At 41.9% G+C, this 25,297-nt stretch overlaps 2 protein-coding genes across 12 annotated transcripts in view; one reads left to right on the top strand and one right to left on the bottom strand.

Moving 5' to 3' along the window:
• The window catches only part of LOC130685052 (eukaryotic peptide chain release factor GTP-binding subunit ERF3A-like), a 28,710-nt gene extending 5,061 nt beyond the window's left edge, over window positions 1–23,649 (top strand). For 2 of the 11 annotated variants that reach the window (XM_057508238.1, XM_057508239.1), the window contains exons 2-6: window positions 6,644–6,685; window positions 6,805–6,846; window positions 7,550–7,777; window positions 8,792–8,825; window positions 17,326–17,503. In XM_057508238.1, the coding sequence (XP_057364221.1) occupies window positions 6,825–6,846; window positions 7,550–7,777; window positions 8,792–8,825; window positions 17,326–17,503 (462 nt within the window). In that variant the 5' untranslated portion in view covers window positions 6,644–6,685; window positions 6,805–6,824. The other 9 variants (XR_008999485.1, XR_008999484.1, XM_057508240.1 and 6 more) reach the window with 8 other exon arrangements.
• On the bottom strand, window positions 17,888–20,470 carry LOC130685056 (putative nuclear envelope pore membrane protein POM 121B). Its single transcript, XM_057508259.1, has 2 exons — window positions 19,744–20,470; window positions 17,888–17,991 (listed from the first exon to the last, which is right to left on the bottom strand). The coding sequence occupies exons 1-2, from the start codon at window positions 19,934–19,936 to the stop codon at window positions 17,888–17,890; spliced, it is 297 nt and encodes a 98-aa protein (XP_057364242.1). The 5' UTR covers window positions 19,937–20,470.
• Window positions 23,650–25,297: the final 1,648 nt, after the last annotated feature.

Below are 25,297 nucleotides of genomic sequence, written 5' to 3'. Positions count from 1 at the left end.
GCAATTAATGAACAAACATGTTTGTGTTTACAGAACGCAGGATACTGTGCTGGGCACTTGAAGTGACACCACAAGATGAATTAATCGTAGTCCTGGAGTCTAGAAAGGGGTCAGACCCCCAATTTACTCTAATGGAAGACATAACATGCTTGAGAGGGTTTCAAAGCTGAGCAGAGGAGTTGTTCATAGGTGCCCTTTGTAACTCATTTCAATCTTATCCTAATCATAAACCTAGAGATACATTTTCTGGTACTCTTCTTTGTTAATACCATACTGTTTTTTAAGTTCAGATATAATTCACATAAAATTTACATTTCTTGTGTTTTGGTATTTTATTTCAGCTTGCTATGAAATTGCTAGAGTAGAGCATCAGTTACCTTTTTACACTGCTTGGTGCTCATACCTAACAGTGAGTTACTGCCATTATGAAATTTTGATTGAGAATAGACCCTCTTTGGAGCAGCTTTTATTTACTGGTATGTCTACTGGGCATGTTAATTAAGAATTTCATCATTAAATTCACAGTTCTTAAATTATTGGGAAGCAAGAATATGGCCACTAGGTGAAAGTTCTTGATTATTCTGACATCCTTAGGCTTCCTTTTAAGCTGTCGTTTGTTGATTCATACCAAAGCTTCTTAAAAGTGGTGTCCTTGTTTTCAGTAGATTTTAACAAAGCAGGCTAGGCTGTAGGTGTATTTTTTTCCTAAGTGACTTTGTTTTAGGAAATCTAGTTGTCACAGTACTCCAAGTTGAGCCAGTTCCCCATCATAATTCTGCTTTCTAGGTGAGAGAAACAGTAAGGATTTCTTGAGCATCTTTCACCAGCCTAACCTAAGAGTGGTTACACGCAATCCAAACCACATTCCAACCAGGTAATTGTAAGCCACTCGCCTTGAAACAAGCAGAAAGTGCATGCCTTAGAATGCTGTTGGGGCAATTTCTGCATTGACCGTTTCTATAGAACCACAGTGGGCCACTGTACTACTCAGTGGTGTGTCCAGCTCCTTTGGATGGTTGGTTGTCTGCAAAGTATTTTAAGTTCACCTACAGTATTTTTTAAGTAAATGGGGTATAAATTATAAATAAACCTATGTTTTACGGTTGTTTGAAAAACATAGTGGATCTCAGTTACTCTACAGAAAGCCCACTCAGGTGGATGTGTGTCATTGCTTTTAGTGAATGAATAGTTCGTAGAATGTTAGGGCTGAAAGTGACCCTGGCAGTAGTACAGTCTTGTCAGAGAAACAAACTGAAGCCTACAGATACTCAGTGACTCCGATTCAGCAACAGTGGAGTCTGGAATCTGTTAGCCAACTGCTAGCTTAGTGCCCTTTCCATTACACCGTGCTGTTGACTGGGGAGAAGGGCATCCCTGGGGCTAACATCTTGACCACCAACCAGCATGGATTTCCTGAGAGAGGCCCTAGAATTTGCCTTTCTTGTGTTTATTCTTCAAAAGTTTTGTTAATATGGGGCTTTGAAAAGCTTGTAATAATAAACTTATTGAGCAGTTACTTGCTTCATATGCTTTTATCTTCACAACAATCTCTTGAGGTTATTGAGGTTATGTTGAGTCCTTTTATAGATAAGAAAATTAAGGCTCAGAAAAGCTAAATAAATGAGGTGACATCTCCTAGTAAGTGGAGGAGCCAGGGTTAAACTCTATGTCTGATTTCAAAGTTTATTCTAGTAATAGTAACTCAGCTAGTCTTCTCCCTGTTATTTGCTATGAAAAGGTCTTTTTGGCTGAGACACTTTTTCAGAAACCACGTCTGTGAGATTGTGGCCTATGGCACCACCTCCCTGTTCTGTCTCAGTAGTAGCAGGGTGACATTGTGATAAGTAGGCAATGCCCTACTTTGAAATTACTTCTTCCTACATTTTAGGAAATAATGTGAGATAATTTGAAACAGCTCTCTTCACCGCTATAGCATTGTACCTTTTTATTTTGAGAGCATAGGTAGTTAAGGCAAAACCATGGACATTTCATGTGTTGTGTGGGCGTTTGGCTGTGATGTCTGCCTTTACTGGTTTTCAGTATTGTCTGTGGGAGAGAAATACCTCAGGCAGGCAGATTTGGTTGGGAGTGTATGGTCATCTGGGTGCTAGAGAATTTTTAGTTCCTTACGCAAATTGTACTTCAGCATCTCTTCAGTATTGTTTCTCTAACCCCTTCTTGGAAAACTGACACATACAAAGTTGTTTTTAGTCTATTGAACCCTGATGGAAATGCAGTAAATATATAGGTGGACTGCTACAGATGGTGAGAAAACTGAAGTGATAAGACTATAAGGAACTAGTGACCTATGAAAACCAAAAGAAACGGCTACAGTCCAGGCACAATGAATTACATACTTAACCGGTATGTACACCGTTTCAGCCTGTGGAGACTTTACAGGAGGTGGGAAAAGGCTCTGTATTTCAGAAAACCACAGTCATTCTGGAAGTTTCTAATGTCTTAGGAAACCAGAACTGAGATCTGTGTGTAGGTGTGCTTACAGCTGCAAGAAGGGTCCTACCCTAGAGGAGCTCAGAAGAGCCATCCTAAGCTGGGTAATGGGGTGGGCGGGGTGGTGGGATAAAAGTGGAAAGTTTTGTATTACAATTGAGGAGAATCCTTAAGGGGATCTAGAACTGTGCACTTATGGCTCTTTAATTAAAACTAAATGTTTCAATTTAAAAGTCAGTTCCTTGTTCACAGCCACCTTCAAGTGCCTAATAGCCACATGTGGCTAAGTGACGGTCATATCACCGCACAGAAACAGAACATTTCCATGATTGCAGAAGCTTGTATTGGACAGAATTTTGTCACACAGTTTCTTACTTCAGTGTAGTGTAAGACACTTGTGACGTTTGCGACAGCACTGAAGTTTTTATTCATTAATAGTGAACACCATTTAGCTAACAGGACTAAGAAATTTAAGTAGGATGACTTTTACATATTGTTGTTTTGTGTGTAAAGAGATGAAAGATTAGTTTTATATATCTAAAACAGTACACACTTAAATTGCTGATTTATGGACTATGTGGATTAAGCACCTTAAGAATTGGCCAGACGTTATATTTAAAATATAACTTGAACTGAAACCTGGCTTTCACAGCCCACCACCAGTGTGGCCTTCACATGAACTGGCCAAGTAAGAGTCTCTGTGTTAAAGTCCTTTGATCCATAATCAAATCTTAAAAAAAAAATTTGTGTTTTTAAAAATTGAGGTGAAATCCATATGACATGAAATTAGCCATTTGAAAGTGAACAGTTCGGTGGCATTTGGTATATTCACAGCGTTGTGCAGCTTACTACCTCAAGGTTCCAGATGTTCTCATCGCCTCCAAAGGAAATCATACTCTTTAGCAGTCATTTAACACTCCCCTTTTCCCAGCTTTTGGCAACCACCAATCTACTTTCTGAGTGTATGAATTTACCTGTTCTGAATATTTCGTGTGAATGGAATTGTACATGTGATCTTTTGTGTCTGGCTTATTGCACCATTATCAACTTTTAACTAAGAGTTTTAAGACTCACAGTATCGTCTGTGTTAAACCATAGTCAGTTCTGTTGCCTGACTGTCTTTTGGTAAACACTTTCACTTCTTGTTTTAAAACTTTTGGTAATGTACCTTGTATCACAGCCAGTTCATTAATCTTCCTTTATCATCAACTATAGCATTAGTTTCTTTTAATTTGAGGTATGGCAGTTTTATAAACTAGTACACTTCTGATAAACTTTCCCACCTAATTAGAATTGTTCTTTTTTGAACGAGGGTGTGCTCCTGATGAGGATGTATCTTCTGAACATGGAGATACCATTAGAAAATATGAAACTGTTTTCATTCCTTGGGAGGTTTACTAACTTCTGCTCGACTAGCAGATATGAAGCATGCAGGACTTGAAAATCAAGCCCTTAATGGGTATGTTTGCCAGCCATGAATAAGTAACTTTGGACCTGGTAGAATTCTAAGCCTATGCGCATTAGTAGCCAGTAAATCTGGATGTGATGTATATTATGAATAATAGGAGTAGAATGAGAAAGGGTTGGAGATGTGTGTGAATGCATATGTGTGTGAGAGAAGAGACGGGTACAAATACACTGATAAGTTTAAATGTAAAGAACGTGTTGCTGTATCTGATTTTTCTGGTTCATTGTTCCAAAAACATCAGTTCGCAGATGTTGCTACCATTGTCATTTGAATTGTAATGTGATCCGTGGTCTGAATGCAAGGATAAGCTCTTTTTCTTCCATCCTGGGGAAACTACTGTCAGCTTCTTATTTTGAGGCCCTTTAATGTCATCATTACGTGTATATTAATAACTTAATTGCTGTTTGTACTTGACCCTGTCTCTGCCTCTGTAAGCTGTACAAACTGAAGACAAATGTGTTATAAATGTAGGGTGTTTTGAAAAATAAAACCATGAGCAGTTATTATGCTGCATTATGCAGCCATGGAGGTAGTCTTACGACTGATGTCACTGTCCTGAGAGGTGCCTTACAGCCTTAGGCATGTATTGTGTATTTGTAAATCTAAGACTTGGTTGTAGAACAGGTGTTGAGGTGTGTGTACTGTTCGGTCTTATAATGCCCATTTGCAGTTTGGGATGTCTTATAAGTGATGAGAGAGCCCCCATACTGATTGTCTCAGTCTTCCTTGCCTTAAAATGCTTGACCATCCTAACTGTGTCATCACTTACTCGGTTTACTTTTACTGAGGGATTTTCAGCAAGGGCTGTCTGAGGAAGGGCAAGGTAGCATTTGTGTAACTTGGAGGAGCCCATTCTAATATGTCAGAATGTTAGGTAAGTTACCGCTTACTTCATAGGGTTGGGGGGTGGTTAAATAAGATAGCAATCAGCACATGAGGGCTCAATAAACATTTAAGTGGATTTAGGGTAACTTGCCACAACCTCCAACCCTGCCTCCAGCACTGTGTGGATTTGTGAGTGTTTCTATCCCTGTCTGCACCCATAATAGATGTGCAGTATATGTTAGTTGATAGAATTGAACTGACGGCTCATTACATATTAGGGAGTGGGGAGTCACTTGTTGAATATCTCCTAGGTGCGAGGAGTTCTTTAATTGATACTAAACAGATGTGTACTCTCATTCAGTGCTCTGAGCAATCCTGTCAGGCAGATGGCATGTCATTTCCATGATTCAGTGAAATAATTGCCTCTCACAACTTGTACATGACACTCTAGGCTTTAAAACCAGGAGTCAGCCCAGTGCTGGCCTCTCAGCACCAGCGTCTGCTGCCTCCTCCATCCTGAGGTTGGCACGTCCGCCTGATCACCTAGCACTGCCTGACTTTCTCTGGAAGTTGAGTGATTTTTCCTTACTATACCTGTAAACTTTTCTTTGAAATAGGAAGTGAAAAAAAGTCTTTTGTGAAGTACAATTCCTGTTTCTTCCAAACCTAGTTCAAATGCTTTTTCCATTTCTGTTAACATCCTGCTAATCGCGTAGGTTGGGGTGTCTTAGACCGTTCACTCTTCCTTCCTGCACCTGTCCGGTGTCACCCCTGTTACCTCTGCGCTTAGCCTCTCCTCTCCAGCTGCACCGCGCCGCGGTGGAAGCCATGCTGTTGTTGCTGGCTGAGGTGTCTTTCCGTTCAAAGGTCATCCAAATACCACTGTGTGGGATCATCAGCAGTGACACTAAGCATGTCACTTCTCAAGAGATCTTGGTTGCCCTTTACCTTTCAGGGTCAAGAAACTCCTTTCTTCACTAGTGCACATTATAGAAGATTGGGCCGAAAACTTTTCTTGACTTACAGGTCTTAATACTTTCCGTGGAGTGATTTTAAATATGACTTTGACAGATTATCAATTCAGTGTTTATTGGTGTGCGGGATTCCTGTGACTTCAAATTCTTCAGTGTCTTTTTTGCATCTTGGAGATTCTTTAAAGCAAGGGCACTTTCATACCAGAGTATCATTAGGCTTTCAGATATAAAAAGAAACTTAAACATGTAAGTATCAGTATATATTTCTCATACATCTCTTTCAGTGATATCAAAGTAGATTTTCAGTGTGACAATTGTGGAAACTGGATTGTTGCTTGATCTTACAATTCTAATAGAGGGACAAAACCAGTGTCATTTTAATCATCTTTTCTGAGATGTTTGTTATAAGGGCCCGTACACATTTCAGGGACTTTATACGAATGTCCTTTTAACTTCATTGGTATCAAATAGAATTTATTCAAGGATCTTGATGATAAAACATGTATGATTATAGAATTTTTAAAAGGGCTAATCACAGCCTTCTTTGACTACAGCTACCAAGAGAAACTAGAGAAGTAATGTGTCTTCGTTGAGCAAAATCTTCCTAATCTGATCTGTGTATGCTGCCGATTACTCTTTAAATATCTGTGATAGAAAAGTTTTTGAAGCAAAATATGAGAATAAGCATACTTTTATGAGTACATTTCAGTTACTAAAAGGTTTGAAAATTGGCTGTGATTGGCAGGTTTTTAGAAGTAGGTTAAACAGATTTGTAGTTCGAAACCTGAGTTAGTTGCCATTAGTTAGGTCTGGGTTATTGAGATTTTTGTTGGGTTATTGAACTTACATTTTTACTGTATTTTAGAACATAAATAAAATAGATGTATAGTTCCAATTTTTAATATAACTTATTTCTATTAAATAGCACCTGTGGAACCTTCTGAAGAGGAACAATCGTTGTGTGAAGGTAAGCATCTATAATATGACTCTTTGAATATCTGACTGAGAAAACATTTAAGTTGTCTGTAGTATATAGAGCTAGATATTGTTTTGTAAATGTATATTATATCTCAATTTCTTGTCTAGGTTCAAATTCAGCTGTTAGCATGGAACTTTCAGAAACTGTTGGTAAGAAAATTTCTGACCATATTAATACAGTATTATGAAACTCTTTCACTCTCAAGATTTAAGGTGCAAATGTAAGTGTTATGATTATTGTAATCCCTACAGTTAACACTGGCATTGAATCTTTGTGTTTGGATTAACCATGCCGTGATAAATTTAGTAGTTGTCAATATAGAGGAATTGGGTGGAAGAATGCTAGTCAGTTTAAATAGTTATACTTGTTCCATTTACTTTGTGAGAAATTCCTTCCTTTATGTAACTTTGTTAATTTGAAGGGTTTTATATTTCCAAAAAGTTGATACCAAAGATATTACTTGTAGAGGGAAAAGAAAGGAGCCCCTAAATCCTGTGTTCTGGTTTTAAACTTTCCCTTTTTTCCACTGTCAGGGCATTTTGACGCTGGAGTTACTGGGCTGTTACGAATGATACATCTCCTGTTCACATTTTGTTTGTCCTTATGAAATGGAGCTTTATAAAAATAGCAATCTCTTGTAGTGTCTGAGTCAGAGCCCTGATGTCAGCAGTGAGGCCAGCTTGAAAGCTATTATCCATTTCTGTTGTGAAAGATACTTTCCTATGTGTCACTAGACATTGGAAACTGGAACTAAATATGCAAAGTTCTATTTGTTGTTTGAAAGCATCTGTGTTTTAAAGTATAGACTCTAAATTTTTTACCAGAATACTGAGTTAAAATACCTTATTTCAGTAGAAAATGGGGAGACAGAAATGTCCCCAGAAGAATCACGGGAGCACAAAGAAGAAATCAGTGAAGCAGAGCCAGTGGGTGGCTCCTTGGGAGGTGGAAGGCCCCCAGAGGAAGGTGCCCAGGAGATGATGGAGGAGGAAGAGGAGATACCAAAACCCAAATCTGTGGTTGCACCACCAGGTGCTCCTAAGAAGGAACATGTAAATGTTGTATTCATTGGGCATGTAGGTAAGTTGGGTTCACAGCAATAAGAAATGACCAGAATTACTGTGTACAACAAACAGAACATCTTACTTGGCTACTTGGAGATGTTTAGTGAAACTGGAATTGATCTAAATGTCTTGACTTTTAACTTGATTTTTTAGCTGGCAAAAAAGTGGCAGCACTTTGTTCTTGAAGGTTGGGCCGATGAACAGTTGTATAATGGAATAGAAGCTGGAAGAAAATAAGCTACAGTATATTTGTATGATGCATAATTGGTCTCTAGACCACTGATGATGGCTCAGCATATTATGACATTTATTAATTAACAGTCTAGAAAATGTGCCTATTTTTTTGTTTGAACTTCAGTTATTCTGTTAACTTTTTAGGATTCACTTTACTACATAGTTTGATTTTGCGTAATGTAAGAAATTAATTGGAGTGAGTTGTGGATGCTAGTCAGGTTGCTGGTTTAGCACAAAACAAAACCCTATTTTATTTATTCAGGTGTTCTCTGACTTACTCCCAAAATTGTGAAAGGAAAATACAGGATTATGTGTCCTTTTTTCTTCTCTTTGTCTCTGGCTTCCCCTCCTTTTTCAGTAGCGAGCCCCCTTTTGAAATTTGTAAAGGCACAACTGTATCTGCTAAGAGTGAAGGGCAGGCTGACCACCTAAATGGAGCTCTCAGTCCTGGTCTGCTCTTGCTGTCCACTGAGGCTCCGCTGGGGTAATTTATATTCTGTTGTTGCTGTGCTCTAAGCTAACGGTCAGGGAGGAATCTGTCCAAAAATTCATTTGTATATCAGTAAAGCAGTTCTCAGTCATTGTTGAGCTGCAAGGGATCTTAGCAGCTTCATTTTACAAAGAAGAAGGTAACTAGCCAGAGCGTGTGCCCCAAATTCCTATCATTTCAGTTGCTGTTGCAAGATGTAATTATATCAGCTAAATGATGCCTTCAGTTGTTGGTGTATTTAATTGTTGGTATTTGGGGTTTTTGTCTTTTACACCTGGTTTACACATTGTTGATGATTACTTTTAGATGCTGGCAAGTCAACCATTGGAGGACAAATAATGTAAGTGTTTTCTGTTAAATAATAGAGTGAATTTAATGGAATGTTTTGGGCATTGCAAACATTCACACAAAGGAGACAAAACAGGTTACCCCAACTTAAGAAAAATTAATAATAAAATGACATTACTTGTAGGGAAAGCTGATGTTAAGTAATTTTTGCAGTATGATCGTTGTTAGTATTTTCTGATGGAATTTAGGTCTTCTCTAAAATCTTCTGTCATCACCACCAGGAACATAAATGTATTTATGAAAGCTATCTCTTAGATTTTTCTATAAAAAGTAATACAGAATCCTAGATTATAGGAAATGTCAGTCTGCTTTGAATATAATTTTCTTGGGAGTAATGAAAAGCAGTTCTTGAATTAGGTGCATGGGGGAAAGATTTTTCTAATCCATCAACTCCTTAAATTTATAATCAAAGATAGGTGGTTGGCTAACATGCTGAGATTAGAAGATATGAAAACACCGTGGTTGACCTTTAGTAATGAATTCTAATATTGAAAATCTTTTTAATTAAAAGGCTTTTCTTTTTTTTTAATTGAAGTATCATTGATATACAGTCTTTTAGTTTCAAATATACAACACAGTGTTTCAACAGTTACACATATTATTAAATCCTCACCCCTCTAGTGTGATTACTGTCAATCAACGTAGAAAAATGTTACATAATCATTGATTATGTTCTCCATGCTGTACTATTCTGACCAGATTATATTGTGATTGTGAGTTATTGTATCCTTTTATCCCCCTCAGCCTCATTCCCCACCACCTTGGTAACCGCTAGTCACTTCTCAGTGTCTGAGTCTACTGCTGTTTTGTTCCTTCTGTTTTGCTTTGTTTTTATATTCCACAAATAAGTGAAATCATACAGTATTTGTCTTTGTCTGGCTTGTTTCCCTGAGCATAATACCTTCGAGATCCATCCATGTTGTTGGAAATGGCAGTATTTCTTTTCTTTCTATGGCTGAATAATATTCCATTATGTATATGTACCACATCTTCTTTATCCTATAGATAAATTTATCTATCCTTTATTCTATTTAAATTTATCTATCTTTTATTTTATTGATGGACACTTAGGTTGCTTCCGTACCTTGGTTATTGCGAATAGTGCAGCAGTAAACATAGGGGTGCATATGTCTTTCCAAATCAGGGGTTTTGTTTTTTTGGGGGGTGTAAATTACTGGGTCAAATGGTATTTCTATTTTCAGTTTTTTGAGGAACCTCCATACTGTTTTCCACAGCAATTGCGCCAATTTAAACATTCCCACCAAAGCGTAGGAGGGTTCTCCTTTCTCCACATCCTCACCAGCATTTGTTATTTCTTGTCTTCAGATAGTGGCCATCCTGGCTGCTGTGAGGTGATACTCAGTGTGGTTTTAATTTGCATTTCCCTTATGATTAGTGATGTGGATCTTTGCATGCGCCTGTTGGTCCTTTGGATTTCTTCTTTGGAGAAGTGTCTGTTCATGTCCTTCCCCCAGTTTTTAATTGGGTTATTGTTTTTTTGGTATTGAGGCATATGAGTTCATATATTTTGGATGTTAACACTTTATCATATGGGTCATTTACAAATATATTCTCCCCTACTGTAGGATAAGGCCTTTCATTTTTAATCCCTCCTAAATTAGACCCATTTCTTCTTTTTTTTGTTTTCACAAACCCCATTACAGTCACTGTCCATCAGCATAGTAAGATGTTGTAGAATCACTACTTGTCTTCTCTGTGTTGCACAGCCCTCCCCTTTCCCCCACCCCTCACATTATACATGCTAATCATAATACCCCTTCTTCTTCCCCACCCTTAACCCTCCCTACCCTTCCATTCTCCCCAGTCTCTTTCCCTTTGGTAACTGTTAGTCCATTCTTGGGTTCTGTGATTCTGCTGCTGTTTTGTTCCTTCAGTTTTTCCTTTGTTCTTATAATCCACAGATGAGTGAAATCATTTGGTATTTGTCTTTCTCCGCTTGGCTTATTTCACTGAGCATAATACCCTGGCTTTAGATTTGTGGTTACCAAAGGTTCCAGGTTACTTTCCTTACTATCTAAGAGTCTAACTTAACTCACTTAGTATGCTGTTACAAACACCATCTAAAAGTTCTTTTCTATTTCTCCTCCTTTTTCTTCCTCCTCCATTCTTTATATATTAGGTATCAAATTCTGTACTTTTTGTCTATCCCTTGATTGACATTGGGGATAGTCATTTTAATTTTGCATTTGCCTCGCTATCAGCTGCTCCACCGTCCCTACTGTTGTTTTACTACCTCTGGTGACAGCTACCCAACCCTAGGAACACTTCCATCTATAGCAGTCCCTCCAAAATAGACTGCGGAGATGGTTTGTGGGAGGTAAACTCTCAGCTTTTGCTTACTGGAAATTGTTTAATCCCTCCTTCAAATTTAAATGATAATCTTGCTGGATAAAGTATTCTTGGTTCCAGGCCCTTCTGCTTCATGGCATTAAATACATCATGCCACTCCCTTCTGGCCTGTAAGGTTTCTGCTGAGAAGTCTGATGTTGTTAGCCTGATGGGCTTTCCTTTGTATGTGATCTTATTTCTGCCTCTGGCTGCTTTTAACAGTCTGTCCTTATCCTTGATCTTTCCCATTTTAATTACTATGTGTCTTGGTGTTGTCTTCCTTGGGTCCCTTGTGTTGGGAGATCTGTGGATCTCCATGGCCTGAGAGACTATCTCCTTCCCCAGATCGGGGAAGTTTTCAGCAACTACCTCCTCAAAGACACTTTCTATCCCTTTGTCTCTCTCTTCTTCTTCTGGTGCTCCTATAATGCAAATATTGTTCTGCTTGGATTGGTCACACAGTTCTCTCAATATTCTTTCATTCTTAGAGATTCTTTTTTCTCTCTGTGCCTCAGCTTCTTTGTATTCCTCTTCTCTAGTTTCTATTTCATTCATTGTCTCCTCCACCATATCCAACCTGCTTTTAGTACCCTCCATTGTGCTCTTCAACGATTGGATCTTTGACCTGAATTCATTCCTGAGTTCTTGAATGTCTTTCCATACCTCCATTAGAATGTTGATGATTTTTATTTTGAACTCCCTATCCAGGTAAGGGGTCCAGGGTGGGGGCAAGGGACGTAGGCTACCTCTTGCCGATGTGCTTATCGCTTGTGTTTTCTGTTGGAATTCTTGGATCCCTGATCCTGCACCAGTGGAAAAGGACCTCATCAGGGAGGCTACTACCAGAGACTGCTTCTCTGGGTGCCGTACCCTGTGGAGGGCCAGGCCAACAGAACCCTGGGTGCTTCAACAGGGCTTCCCAGGCTGGGTTCCTTAGGAGGCAGGAGGCCACCTGGCTTTCCAGTGGCTTGGGAGAAGTTCTGCCAGAAATGGCTCCTCAGTGGCACCTGACTGCCAGCGAGGTCACAACTTTCTTGTGCTTATTAGCCTGTTTTTTTCCCACAGAGGAAGGGACCACACCCTGTTAGGCAGGAAAATAGATATGAGTGGGATGGAAAGAGAATAAGGCCAGGAAAAAGCCCACTAAAAATGACCCAGAGTGGATCAGTTAAAGCTCAAAAAGCCTGGAGCAACTTGACCTGGAATGTTTGAATATTCCCCAGAGAAAGGAGGATATGTCAGCATAGCCCATGGCTTTATTGTGTTAATCATGCAGGCCCAGCTTATTTTTTTGAGTTAACCTACATGCTTTTTTTTTTTCTCCTTTGGCCCTAATCAAGTAGTTTGCAGTCTGGGCAATTAATAAAGCCCAGCATAAACAACATAGTCACAGGCAGGAAGGATTTCATCTTAAAAATAAGATTGTGTTTTAATACCCAGGAAGTTGAGAAGATTCTTAACTTACTCTTTAGCAAACAGACAATAACTCGGCCCACCCTGGGGGCAGGGGAAGCAGTCTTGTTTGATATGCTCCCAGACCAAGAAGGCTCAGCTCCCAGGGAGAAATCACAGCAGGAAGTTGCTTGTGTTAAGTTAGTTCTAAGTATTATTCAGAGACCACCTAACAGCTCTGCAACCCCAGCCCTTAGTCACATTCCTGAAGAATCCTTAAAAGGGGGAACCCGCAAGCTCTCAGGGTGCTCCTCTCCCTGAGGTCGCCTGCACTTCCTAAGTGCATAACCTTTTCACTTTAAACTTTCTTTTCAACCTTTCAGGGTGCTGTCTCTCTCTGAAGTTGCCTGCACTTTTTCTGTAAGTAACTTTAAATAAAACTTTTCCTCTGCTTCACTACTGTGTCTCTGCCTTTTGATTCTTTTTTGCGGTGGGGACAAGGACCAAGGAAAATAGACAGTGCTTCCCCAACAACCCCACCCCATCTTCAAGGAATATGCAGGTCACCCTGACTAGAGAGACTTGCAGCTTACCAAAGGTTCCAGGTCCAGCAAAGCCCTGGGCAGGTGCTGAGGACACCACAGAGGAGAGGCTGCTGCCTGATGCACCTACTCCAGGGGTGTTCTGACCAAAGGTGGGTGTGAATGTGCCTAGAATGGAGAGACTGCAAAGAACTGAAAACTAGGCCCACAAGCAAAAGGTGTCAAAGCAGGTGATAATGAACTGGGGGGAGGTCTGCTTGCAAACGCATCCCCACAGGATCCCTTAGCCCACACCGCTATCCAGCTCACCCCTTGGTAAGGAAGCACATGGGGTGACTGGGTCCTAACCTCTGTGCTCCAGGTGAGCCTGCCCAGCCCCCCACCCACAACTGCAGCAGAGCCCGAGCTGTCCTTTGGCCACCTGAGGAGAACCTTTGCACTCCCTTGGGCACCACAACGCAGCTGAGTGGGACACTGAGTGGACCTCTCTTCTCTCAGGACTAATGTTATGTCTCCTCCCCATTTGCCTGCCACCGCTCCTTTACTTCACCACAGCCCCACCCCAGAGTCAGCCCCCATCCTCCCACAGGCCCACTCGAACTCGGTCTCCTGCACATGCTTGCCCTCATGGAGACTCCTGCCCAGTGCTGGGCTACCCTCCACAGCGGCTCTCTGGGAAGATCCTCTCACATGTAACTGTATCTGTCTAGGCCTGAGGTGGGGAGGGTGCCCCCCCGAGGTGCTGACCTTGCACGTAATCTTCCCCCACACCCAACCTCTGGGGGGTCACACCTTATCGCAACCAGGAACTGCTCTTGCTCCCAGATCTCAGCTGCGAGCACAGTGCTGTCCCTGCTCCCGTGCCAACCGCACCCACTCCAGATCCTCTGCCTCATCAGGGCCTGTAGTCAGCCCCGTGCCCCTCCTGCTCCCTGTGCCATTTAACCAGGTTGGGTTTACTCTCTATCCACTGATTTTAGGTCCACACCTCAAGACTGAATGTTGCTGGGCAGACACAACTGTGCTGACCGGCCTTGCTTCAAATTCCTAACCACAATTTCCCAGACTTCAGAACTGCCCGGCACAGCTCTCACACGTCGTTTTCTCCCCCTCTCCAAAATGACTACTGAGAGAGGCCCTCCTTGGTATACATCTCCCCCTAACCCACGCCAAGGAGCTTTTCTATTCAGTGAGGAAAATGGAAGCTACCAGGGCCCAAACTACTTATCATGCATCTTCCAAATGGAAATAAAATCACTTCTGCCTGAAATTCTATAGTGACTTCCATTAGTACTTTAAGAAAAGCATTTTAAAAGGCCATGAAAGATCTTCCTTTCTGCTGTCTTTTAATGTCATTTTATCCCACCTTCCTTTTGAAGCCTCTGGCCACAGCTGGCTCTTCTCTGCTCATGAAAACATTAGGCTCGTGTCTGCCTTTGGGCCTTTGCTCCTGTGCCTGCAACGTCCTCAACCCCAGCCGCTGTCCCTGCTCCCAACTCTGGAACTATGGCCATGGCCTCTGTTTTCTATTGTCTCAGAAAGGCTGCCGCTGACCACCTAAATAGCTCCTCCGGTCATGAGTTACACCGCTACCTGAAACTGTTTACAGATAACATCTGTGATAACATCTCTCTCTCCACCACAGCATACACCTCCTAGAGCAGAGACCGTGTCAGCACTTAAAACAGCACCTGGCACTGTAGACCGAGCTGTTGCAGTGTTTGACAAGGTCCAGGCACGAGGAGGAATCCTGAAAACAGAAACCTCATAGCTGGCCCCTGCTAATTCCCGCACTTATTTTTGCAGTTATGATGGTGATTGGGCTCATATATGGGAAATCTTATGTACTTAAGATTATTCATCTTTAGTAAACAACATAACCCACAATATTGATCAAAGCAGCAATTCCGGAAATGAAAGCAGTGTTATGGGACCAACTGTTCCAGGCATACTGCCACAAATAAGTGAGGTAGAACAACCCAGGCCTCTCTTAAACCTAGATGCAGTTTGTCCTCCCCTTTGTAACAATTCAAACATGACTAACTGGGATTTCTTTAGAATATTGGCAGACAAGGAGTTATTGGAACCTAGGCCATGGAAAAACCCATTCTCCCAAGAAACATATATGAAACAGCAAAGTAATAAAGATTAATAGACCCCACTGCCCAGGGCCCCACTTATGTTGCTTATAATATTAGAAGACACCTCTGGTAACGCCCTCATAGAATTTATGAGCAAAATAAAATTTATATTTACAAATATCCCATATATAAAAGTTTACGATAAATTTATAAAATATTACTATATTAATAGTAAGGTAGTAAGAGCAGATTTAGTGTTCTTATATAAAGGATAAAGAGGACTGACTGCAAGGCCCTGGTGCCTGTAGACGCAGGAGGAAAGGTGTAAACATCTGAAATTGTGGAATGAATATTATAAAAGAATAAGGTGTTTTTGTTGTATTCATAGGAATGTTAAGGAATGGGTGATAGGAGTACCAGCCCTAGATTTTAGATGTAAGCCTCTACCCACGTGTAGGATAGGATTTAATTAATAATATAGTTACACTTAATAACCAAAAGGCATATGGCTTGCATTTTATATAACCTGCTTAAACTTTATATAGCCTTAGACACATATCTAAAAGTCTATATAATCTTACACACTTAAAGTAAAAATCATAGCCCACATGCTTAACCCACACACTGTCTTACGCCATTTTCTGTTTAGCACCTACCACATAGCTTACATGAATTACTAATCACAATAGACTAGGGGAAAGTTAAAAATTAAATGTTAAATGGCTACTATTAGAAGAAATAGTGATATTTACTTAAGGGTGATAAGCTGAAATTATGTAAACTGACAGAAAAAGGATTGTATTATTCATAATTTTAAAAAATGTTCAACATTATGTAAACCGTAAAAAGATACAAAAATAAAGACCCTGCCGCTTGATGTCAGGAGATGTTACAACTTTAATTGGGTGTTTCGTCTCCTCATTGATCTCACTCGCTGACACTGTCCTTTCCTTCGTGACCCACACCTCAGCTGGAGCTGGACTCCGACACCGAGCCCATACCAAATCTGATGTGCAAACACAGACGTGTTCTGAGGCATGCTGGCCACGTGGAAGGGAAAGGGTGTGCTCTGGCCAGCTGCACCCAGGAAGTTCTTACTCAAGCCACCCCAGAAAGGGGTCGTGCCACCAGTGCTCCCACTCTGTCCTCCCCAAAGCCGAACGCCCCAGTGGTGGAGCTGCTGTGGGGGTCAGCCATGCTCAACCCAAAGTCTCCACTGTGAGCAGGGCGCGCTGACAGCCCAGACGTGAAGGGCGATGAGGTAGTGCTGCCAAACACAGAACTACTGGTTCCACTGCTGGTGGTGAGGGTCATACCTCCGAAGCCCGAGGTGGTGGCTGCAAAAAAAGAGGAAACATGGATCATAGTCTAACCCCATACACAAAAGTACATACAAAATGGATAAAACACCTGAATATAAGTCATGAAACCATAAAACTCTTAGAAAAAAACAGGCAAAAACCTGAAAAAGACATATGCATCCCTATTTTTCTCACAGCACTATTTACAATAGCCAAGAAATGGAAGGAACCTAACTGTCCATCAGTACATGAATGGATAGAAAAGATGTGATACATATGTACAATTGAATATAATTCAGCCATAAAAAGAAAACAAGTCCTACGATTAGCAACAACATGGATGGAGCTGGAGGGTAATATGCTCAGTGAAATAAGCCAGGTGAAAAAAGACAAGTACCAAATGATTTCACTCATCTCTGGAGTATAAGAACAAAGGAAACACTGAAGGAACAAAACAGCAGCAGAATCACAGAACCCAAGAATGGACTAACAGTTACCAAAGGGAAAGAGACTGAGGAGGATGGGTGGGAAGGGAGGGAGAAGGGCAGAGAAAAAGAAAGGGGGCCTTATGATTAGCATACATAATGTGGGGGTGAATGGGGAGGGCTAGGCTACACAGAGAAGACAAGTAGTGATTGTACAGCATCTTACCAGGCTGACGGACAGGGATACTATTGGGGTTTGTGCAGGGTACGTGGGGAAGGGGGGAACCAAGTAATTGTAGATAGATACCAAAAAAAGAAAAAAAGTATTAAAGGCCATGAATGATCTTCCTTTCTCCTGTCTCTTAATGTCATTTAAACCCATTTTCCTTTTTAAACCTCTAGCCACACCAGCCTCTTCTCTGCTCATGAAAATATAAGCTCATCTCTGTCTTCGGGCCTTTGCTCTTCTGCCTGCAACGTCCTCACCCCCAGCCGCTGTCCCTGCTCCCAACTCTGGAACTGGGGCCATGGCCTCAGTTTGTTATTGTCTCAGAAAGGCAGCCAATGTCTACCTAAATAGCTCCTCCTGTCATGAGTTACACTGCTACCTGATGCTGTTTATGAATAACTTCTGTCATAACATCTAAATCTTCACCACAGCATACAGCTCCAAAAGCAGAGACTGGGTCAGCACTTAAAACAGTGCCTTGCACTGCAGACCGAGACAATTCCAAATCTCACCTGCAATCCCAGACGTGTTCTGAGGCGTGCTGGCCACATGGAAGGGAAAGGGTGTGCTCTGGCCAGCTGCATCCAGGGAGTTGGGATTCAACCCTCCCCAGAAAGGGTTCTTGAGACCAGTTCTCCCACTCTGTCCTGATGTAAAGCTGAATGTCCCAGTGGTGGAGCTGCTGTGGGGGGCAGCCATGCTCATCCTAAAGCCCCCACTGCCAGCGGGGCCTGCTCACACCCCAGACGTGAAGGGCAATGAGGTGGTAACGCCAAACACAGAGCTACTGGTCCCACTGCTGGTGGTCAGGGTCATAGCTGCAAAGGCCGAGGTGATGGCTGCAAAAAAGGAGGAAACATGGATCATTGTCTAACCCCAAAGACAAAGTAAATTTCAAATGGATCAAAACCTGAATGTAAGTCATGAAACCATAAAACACTTAGGAAACAACAGTAAAAAATCTCTTGGACACAAACATGAGTGACTTCTTCATGAACATATCTTACCAGGCAAGGGAAAGGAAAGCGAAAATGAACAAATGGGGCCATATCAAGCTTTAAAGCTTCTGTACAGTAAAGGACACCATCAACAGAACAAAAGGGCATCGTACAGCATGGGAGAATATGTTCATAAATGACAGATCCAATAAAGGGTTGGCATCCAAAATATAGAAAGGGCTAACACACCTCAAAAACAAAAAGGAAATAATCCAATTAAAAAATGGGCAGGGGAGCTGAACAGGTCTCCAAAGAGGAAATTCAGATGGCCAATAGACACATGAAAAGATGGGCCACATTGCTTCTCATCAGAGAAATGAAATTAAAACCACAATGAGATATCACCTCACACCAGTAAGGACAGCTACCATCCAAAACACAAGCAACAACAAATGTTGGCGAGGTTGTGGAGAAAAGAGAACCCTCCTACACTGTTCGTGGGAATGTAAATTTGTTCTACCATTGTGGAAAGCAATATGGAGGTACCTCAAAAAGCTCAAAAAGGAAATACCATTTGACCCAGGAATATCACTCCAAGGAATTTCCACTAAGAATACAACAGCCCAGTTTGAAAAAGACAGATGCACCCCTATGTTTATCGCAGCACTGTTTACAACAGCTAAGAAAAGGAAAAACCCTACGTGTCCACCAGTAGATGAATGTATAAAAAAGATGTGATACATATGCACAATGGAATATAATTCAGCCATAAGAAGAAAACAAATCCTACCATTTGAAACAACATAGATGGAACTGGAGGATAATATGCTCAGTGAAATAAGCCAGGCGAAAAAAGACAAGTACCACATGATTTCACTCATCTTTGGAGTATAAGAACAAAGGAAAAACTGAAGGAACAAAACAGCATCAGAATCACAGAATCCAAGAATGGACTAACAGTTACCAAAGGGAAAGGGACTGAGGAGGATGGGTGGGAAGGGAGGGATAAGGGGAGAGAAAAAGAAAGGTGGCGTTATGATTAGCATACATAATGTGTGGGTGAACGGGGAGGGTAGGCTACACAGAGAAGACAAGTAGTGATTGTACAGCATCTTACTAGGCTGACAGACAGGGATACTAATGGGGTTTGTGCGGGGTACGTGGGGAAGGGGGGAACCAAGTAAACTTACTGTTTTTCAGGTAATTGTAGATAGATACCAAAAAAAGAAAAAAATTTTTGAAGGCCATGAATGATCTTCCTTTCTGCCTGTCTCTTAATATCATTTTATCCCACTTTCCTTTTTAAACCTCTAGCCACACCGGCCTCTTCTCTGCTCATGAAAACATAAGCTCGTCTCTGCCTTCGGGCCGTTCCTCTTGTGCCTGCAACATCCTAACCCCCAGCCGCTGTCCCTGCTCCCAACTCTGGAACTGTGACCGTGGCCTCGGTTTGCTATTGTCTCAGAAAGGTGGCCAATGTCTACCTAAATAGCTCCTCCTGTCATGAGTTACACTGCTACCTGATGCTGTTTATGAATAACTTCTGTCATAACATCTAAATCTTCACCACAGCATACAGCTCCAAAAGCAGAGACTGGGTCAGCACTTAAAACAGTGCCTTGCACTGCAGACCGAGACAATTCCAAATCTCACCTGCAATCCCAGACGTGTTCTGAGGCGTGCTGGCCATGTGGAAGGGAAAGGGTGTGCTCTGGCCAGCTGCACCCAGGGAGTTCGGATTCAACCCTCCCCAGAAAGGGTTCTTGAGACCAGTTCTCCCAGTCCGTCCTGACGTAAAGCTGAATGTCCCAGTGGTGGAGCTGCTGTGGGGGGCAGCCATGCTCATCCTAAAGCCCCCACTGCCAGCGGGACCTGCTCACACCCCAGACGTGAAAGGCGATGAGGTGGTAACGCCAAACATGGAGCTACTGGTCCCACTGCTGGTGGTCAGGGTCATAGCTGCAAAGGCCGAGGTGATGACTGCAAAAAAGGAGGAAACATGGATCATTGTCTAACCCCATAGACAAAAGTAATTTTGAAATGGATCAAAGACCTGAATGTAAGTCATGAAACCATAAAACACTTAGAAAACAACAGGAAAAAATCTCTTGGACACAAACATGAGTGCCTTCATGAACATATCTTCCCAGGCAAGGGAAAGGAAAGCAAAAATGAACAAATAGGACCATATCAAACTTTAAAGCTTCTGTACAGTACAGAAAACCATCAATAGAACAAAAGGTCATCCTCCAGTATGGGAGAATATATTCATAAATGACAGATCCGATAAAGGGTTGACATCCAAAATATAGAAAGAGCTAACACACCTCAACAAACAAAAAGCAAATAATCCAATTAAAAAATGGGCAGGGGAGCTGAACAGACAGGTCTCCAAAGAAGAAATTCAGATGGCCAATAGACACATGAAAAGATGGGCCACATTGCTTCTCATCAGAGAAATGTAAATTAAAACCACAATGAGATATCACCTCACACCAGTAAGGACAGCTACCATCCAAAACAAGCAACAACAAATGTTGGCGAGGTTGTGGAGAAAGGAGAACCCTCCTACACTGTTCGTGGGAATGTAAATTTGTTCTACCATTGTGGAAAGCAATATGGAGGTGCCTCAAAAAGCACAAAAAGGAAATACCATTTGACCCAGGAATATCACTCCAAGGAATTTCCACTAAGAATACAACAGCCCAGTTTGAAAAAGACAGATGCACCCCTATGTTTATCGCAGCACTGTTTACAACAGCCAAGAAAAAGAAAAAACCTATGTGTCCACCAGTAGATGAATGGATAAAAAAGATGTGATACATATGCACAATGGAATATAATTCAGCCATAAGAAGAAAACAAATTCTACCATTTGAAACAACATAGATGTAGCTGGAGGGTAATATGCTCAGTGAAATAAGCCAGGTGGAGAAGGACAAGTACCACATGATTTCACTCATCTCTGGAGTATAAGAACAAAGGAAAAACTGAAGGAACAAAACAGCATCAGAATCACAGAGCCCAAGAATGGACTAACAGTTACCAAAGGGAAAGGGACTGAGGAGGATGGGTGGGAAGGGAGGGATAAGGGCAGGGAAAAAGAAACGGGGCATTATGATTAGCATACATAATGTGGGGGTGAACGGGGGGGCTAGGCTACACAGAGAAGACAAGTAGTGACTGTACAGCATCTTACTAGGCTGAAGGACAGGGACACTAATGGGGTTTGTGTGGGGTACTTGGGGAAGGGGAGAACGAAGTAAACTTACTGTTTTTCAGGTAATTGTAGATAGATACCAAAAAACGAAAAAAAATTTTAAAGGCTATGAATGATCTTCTTTTCTGCCTGTCTGTTAATGTCATTTTACCCCAGTTTCCTTTTTAAACCTCTAGCCACACCAGCCTCTTCTCTGCTCATGAAAACATAAGCTCATCTCTGCCTTCGGGCCTTTGCTCTTGTGCCTGCAATGTCCTCACCCCCAGCTGCTGTCCCTGCTCCCATCTCTGGAACTGCGGCGAAGGCCTCAGGTTTCTACTGTCTCTAAAAGGCTGCCGTTGTCTAACTAAATAGCTCATCCAGTCATGAGTTAAACTGCTACCTGGTACTGTTTATGGATAACTTCTGTGATAACATCTAAATTTTCAACAGAGGGTACAGCTCCAGAAGCGAAGACTGTCTCACCACTTAAAACAGTGCCTTGCACTGCAGACCGAGCCCATTCCAAATCTCACCTGCAATCTCAGACGTGTCCTGAAGTGTCCTGTCCACGTGGATGGTAGAGGGTGTGCTCTGGCCAGCTGCACCCAGGGAGTCTGGATTCAAGGATCCCCAGAAAGGGTTCTTGAGACCAGTTCTCCCAGTCCGTCCTGACCCAAATCTGAATGAGCCAGTGGTGGAGCTGTTGTGGGGGGCAGCCATACTGATCACAAAACCTCCACTGCCAGCGGGCCCTGCTGACACCCTGGACGTGAAGGGCGTTAACGTAGTGCCACCGAACACTGAGGTACTGGTCCCGCTGGTGGTGGTCAGGGTCATAGCTGCAAAGGCCGAGGTGATGGCTGCAAAATAGGAAGAAACATGGATCATTGTCTAATGCATAGACAAAAGTAAATTTGAAATGGATCAAAGACCTGAATCTAAGCCATGAAACCATAAAACTCTTAGAGAAAGACAGACAAAAATCTCTTGGACATAAACATGAGCATCTTCTTCTTGAACGTCTCTCTTCAGGCAAAGGAAACAAAAGCAAAAATGAACAAATGGGACTATATCAAGCTTAAAAGCGTCTGTAAAGTAAAGAACACCATCAACACAACAAAAGGACATCCTACAGCATGGGAGAATATATTCATAAATGACAGATCTGGTTAAGGGTTGACATCCAAAATATATAATGAGCAAACACAGCTCAACAAATAAAAAGCAAATATTCCAATTAAAAAATGGGCATGGGAGCTAAACAGACACTTCTCCAAAGAGGAAATTCAGATGGCCAATAGACACATGAAATCATGCATCATATTGCTTGTCATCAGAGAAATGCCAATAAAGACCACAATGAGATATCACCTCACACCAGTAAGGATCGCCGCCATCAAAAACACAAACAACAACAAACGTTGGTGAGGTTGTGGAGAAAGGGAAATCCTTCTACACTGTTGGTGGGAATGTAAATTCGTTTAACCTTTGTGAAAAGCAATATGGAGGTTACTCAAAAAGCTCAAAATAGAAATACATTTGACCGAGGAATTCCAAACCAACTAATTTACCCTAAGAATACAGCTGCCCAGTTTGAAAAAAGACAGATGCACCCCAATATTTGTCACAGTGCTATTTACAACAGCCAGGAAATGGAAACAAACTAAGTGTCTATCAGTAGACAAATGCATAAAAAAGATTTGATACATATGCACAATGGAATATAATTCACCTATAAGAAGAAAACAAATCCTACCATTTGCAACAACATGGATGGAGCTAGAGGGTATTATGTTCTGTTAAATAAGTGAGGTGGAGAAAGACAAGTACCAAATGATTTCACTCATCTCTAGAGTATAAGAGCAAAGGAAAAACTGAAGGAACAAAACAGGACCACAATCACAGAACCCAAGAATGGACTAACAGTTACCAAACAGAAAGAGACTGAGGAGGATGGATGGGAAGGGAGGGATAAGGGCAGGGAAAAAGACAGGGGGCATTATGATTAGCATGTATAATGTGGGGGGGCATGGGTAGGGCTAGGCTACACAGAGAAGACAAGTAGTGATTCTACAGCATGTTACTACACTGATGGACAGTGATTCTAATGGAGTCTGTGCGGGATACTTGGTGAAGGGGGGAGCCAAATAAACATAATGTTCTTAAGGTAATTGTAGTTTAACAAAAAAAAAAACACCATTTTAAAGGGCCGTGAATGAAATTCCTTTCAGTCTGTTTCTTAATGTCATTTTATCCCACCTTCCTTTTTAAACCTCTAGCCACACTGGCTCTTCTCTGCTCATGAAAATATAAGCTCGTCTCTGCCGTGGCACCTTTGCTCCTGTCCCAGAAAAGTCCTCAACTCCACCCGATGGCCCAGCTCCCAACTCTAGATTTGGGGCCATTGTCTCAGTTTCCTATTATCTCATGAAGGCTGCTGCTAACAACCTAAATACCTCCTCTGGTGATGAGTTACACTGGTACCTGATTCTCTTTAAACATAACGTCTGTAACAACATCTAAATCTGGACCAGAGTGTACAGCTCCAAAGGCGGAGAATATCTCAGCATTTAAAACAGCAACAGCCACTGCTGACAGAGCCCATTAGAAATCTCACCTGCAATACCAGACGTGTTTTGACTTGACCTGGCCATGTGGATGGGAGAGGATGTGCTCTGACCAGCTGCACCCAGAGAGTCTGGATTCAAGGATCCCCAGAAAGGGTTCTTGAGACCAGTTCTCCCACTCCGTCCTGACGCAGAGCCAAATGCCCCAGTGGTGGAGCTGCTGTGGGGGGCAGCCACGCTTGTCCCAAAGCCCCCACTGCCAGTGGGGCCTGCTGACACCCTGGATGTGAAGGGCGCAGAGATGGTGCTGCCAAACCCTGATGTACTGGCCCCACAGCTGGTGGTCTGGGTCACTGCTCCAGAGCCGGAGGTGATGGCTGCAGAAAAGGAGGAAACATGGATCATTGTCTAACCCCATACACAAAAGTAAATTCAAAATTGATCGAACCCCTGAATGGAAGCCATGAAAACATAAAACTCTTAGAGAAGGACAGGCGAAAATATCTTGGACATAAACATGAGCGACTTCTTCGTGAACATATCTCTCCAGGGAAAGAAAAGCAAAAATGAACAAATGGGACTATATCAAGCTTAAAAGCTTCCGTTCAGTAAAGGGCACCATCAACAGAACAAAAGGGCATCCTCCAGTATGGGAGAATATATTCATAAATGACAGATCCGATGAAGGGTTGACATCCAAAATATAGAAAGAGCTAACACACCTCAACAAACAAAAAGCAAGTATTCCAATAAAAATGTGGGCAGGGGAGCTGAACAGGCAGTTGTCCAAAGAAGAAATTCAGGTGCCCAATAGACACATGAAAAGATGCACCACATGGCCTGTCATCAGAGAAATGCTAATTAAAAGCACAATCAGATATCACCTCACACCAGTAAGGATCGCCACCATCCAAAAGAAAAACCACAACAAACGTTGGCAAGCATGTGAAGAGAGGGGAACCCTCCTACACTGTTGGTGGCAATGTAAATTCGTTCAACCTCCGTGCAAAGCAATATGGAGGTTCCTCGAAGAGCTCAAAGTAGAAATACCATTTCACCCAGCAATACCGCTCCCAGGAATTTACCCTACGAATACAGCAGCCCGTTTTGATAAAAGACAGATGTACCCCTATGATTATCGCAGCACTATTTACAACAGCCAAGAAATGGAAACAACCTACGTGTCCATCAGTAGATGAATGTATGCACAATGGAATATAATTCAGCCATAAGAAGAAAACAAATCCTACCGTCTGCAAGCACATGCTTGGAGCTAGAGGGTATTCTGCTCAGTGAAATAAGCCAGGCGGAGAAAGACAAGTACCAAATGATTTCACTCATCTCTGGAGTATAAGAGCAAAGGAAAAGCTGAAGGAACAAAACAGCAGCACAATCACAGAACCCAAGAATGGACTAACAGTTACCAAAGAGAGAGGGA

This window comes from Manis pentadactyla, chromosome 10 (assembly GCF_030020395.1).
Source record: "Manis pentadactyla isolate mManPen7 chromosome 10, mManPen7.hap1, whole genome shotgun sequence".
In the NCBI taxonomy this organism is placed as follows: domain Eukaryota; kingdom Metazoa; phylum Chordata; class Mammalia; order Pholidota; family Manidae; genus Manis; species Manis pentadactyla.
Note: the sequence above shows the minus strand (reverse complement) of the source record. Positions and strands in the feature narration are given on the sequence as shown.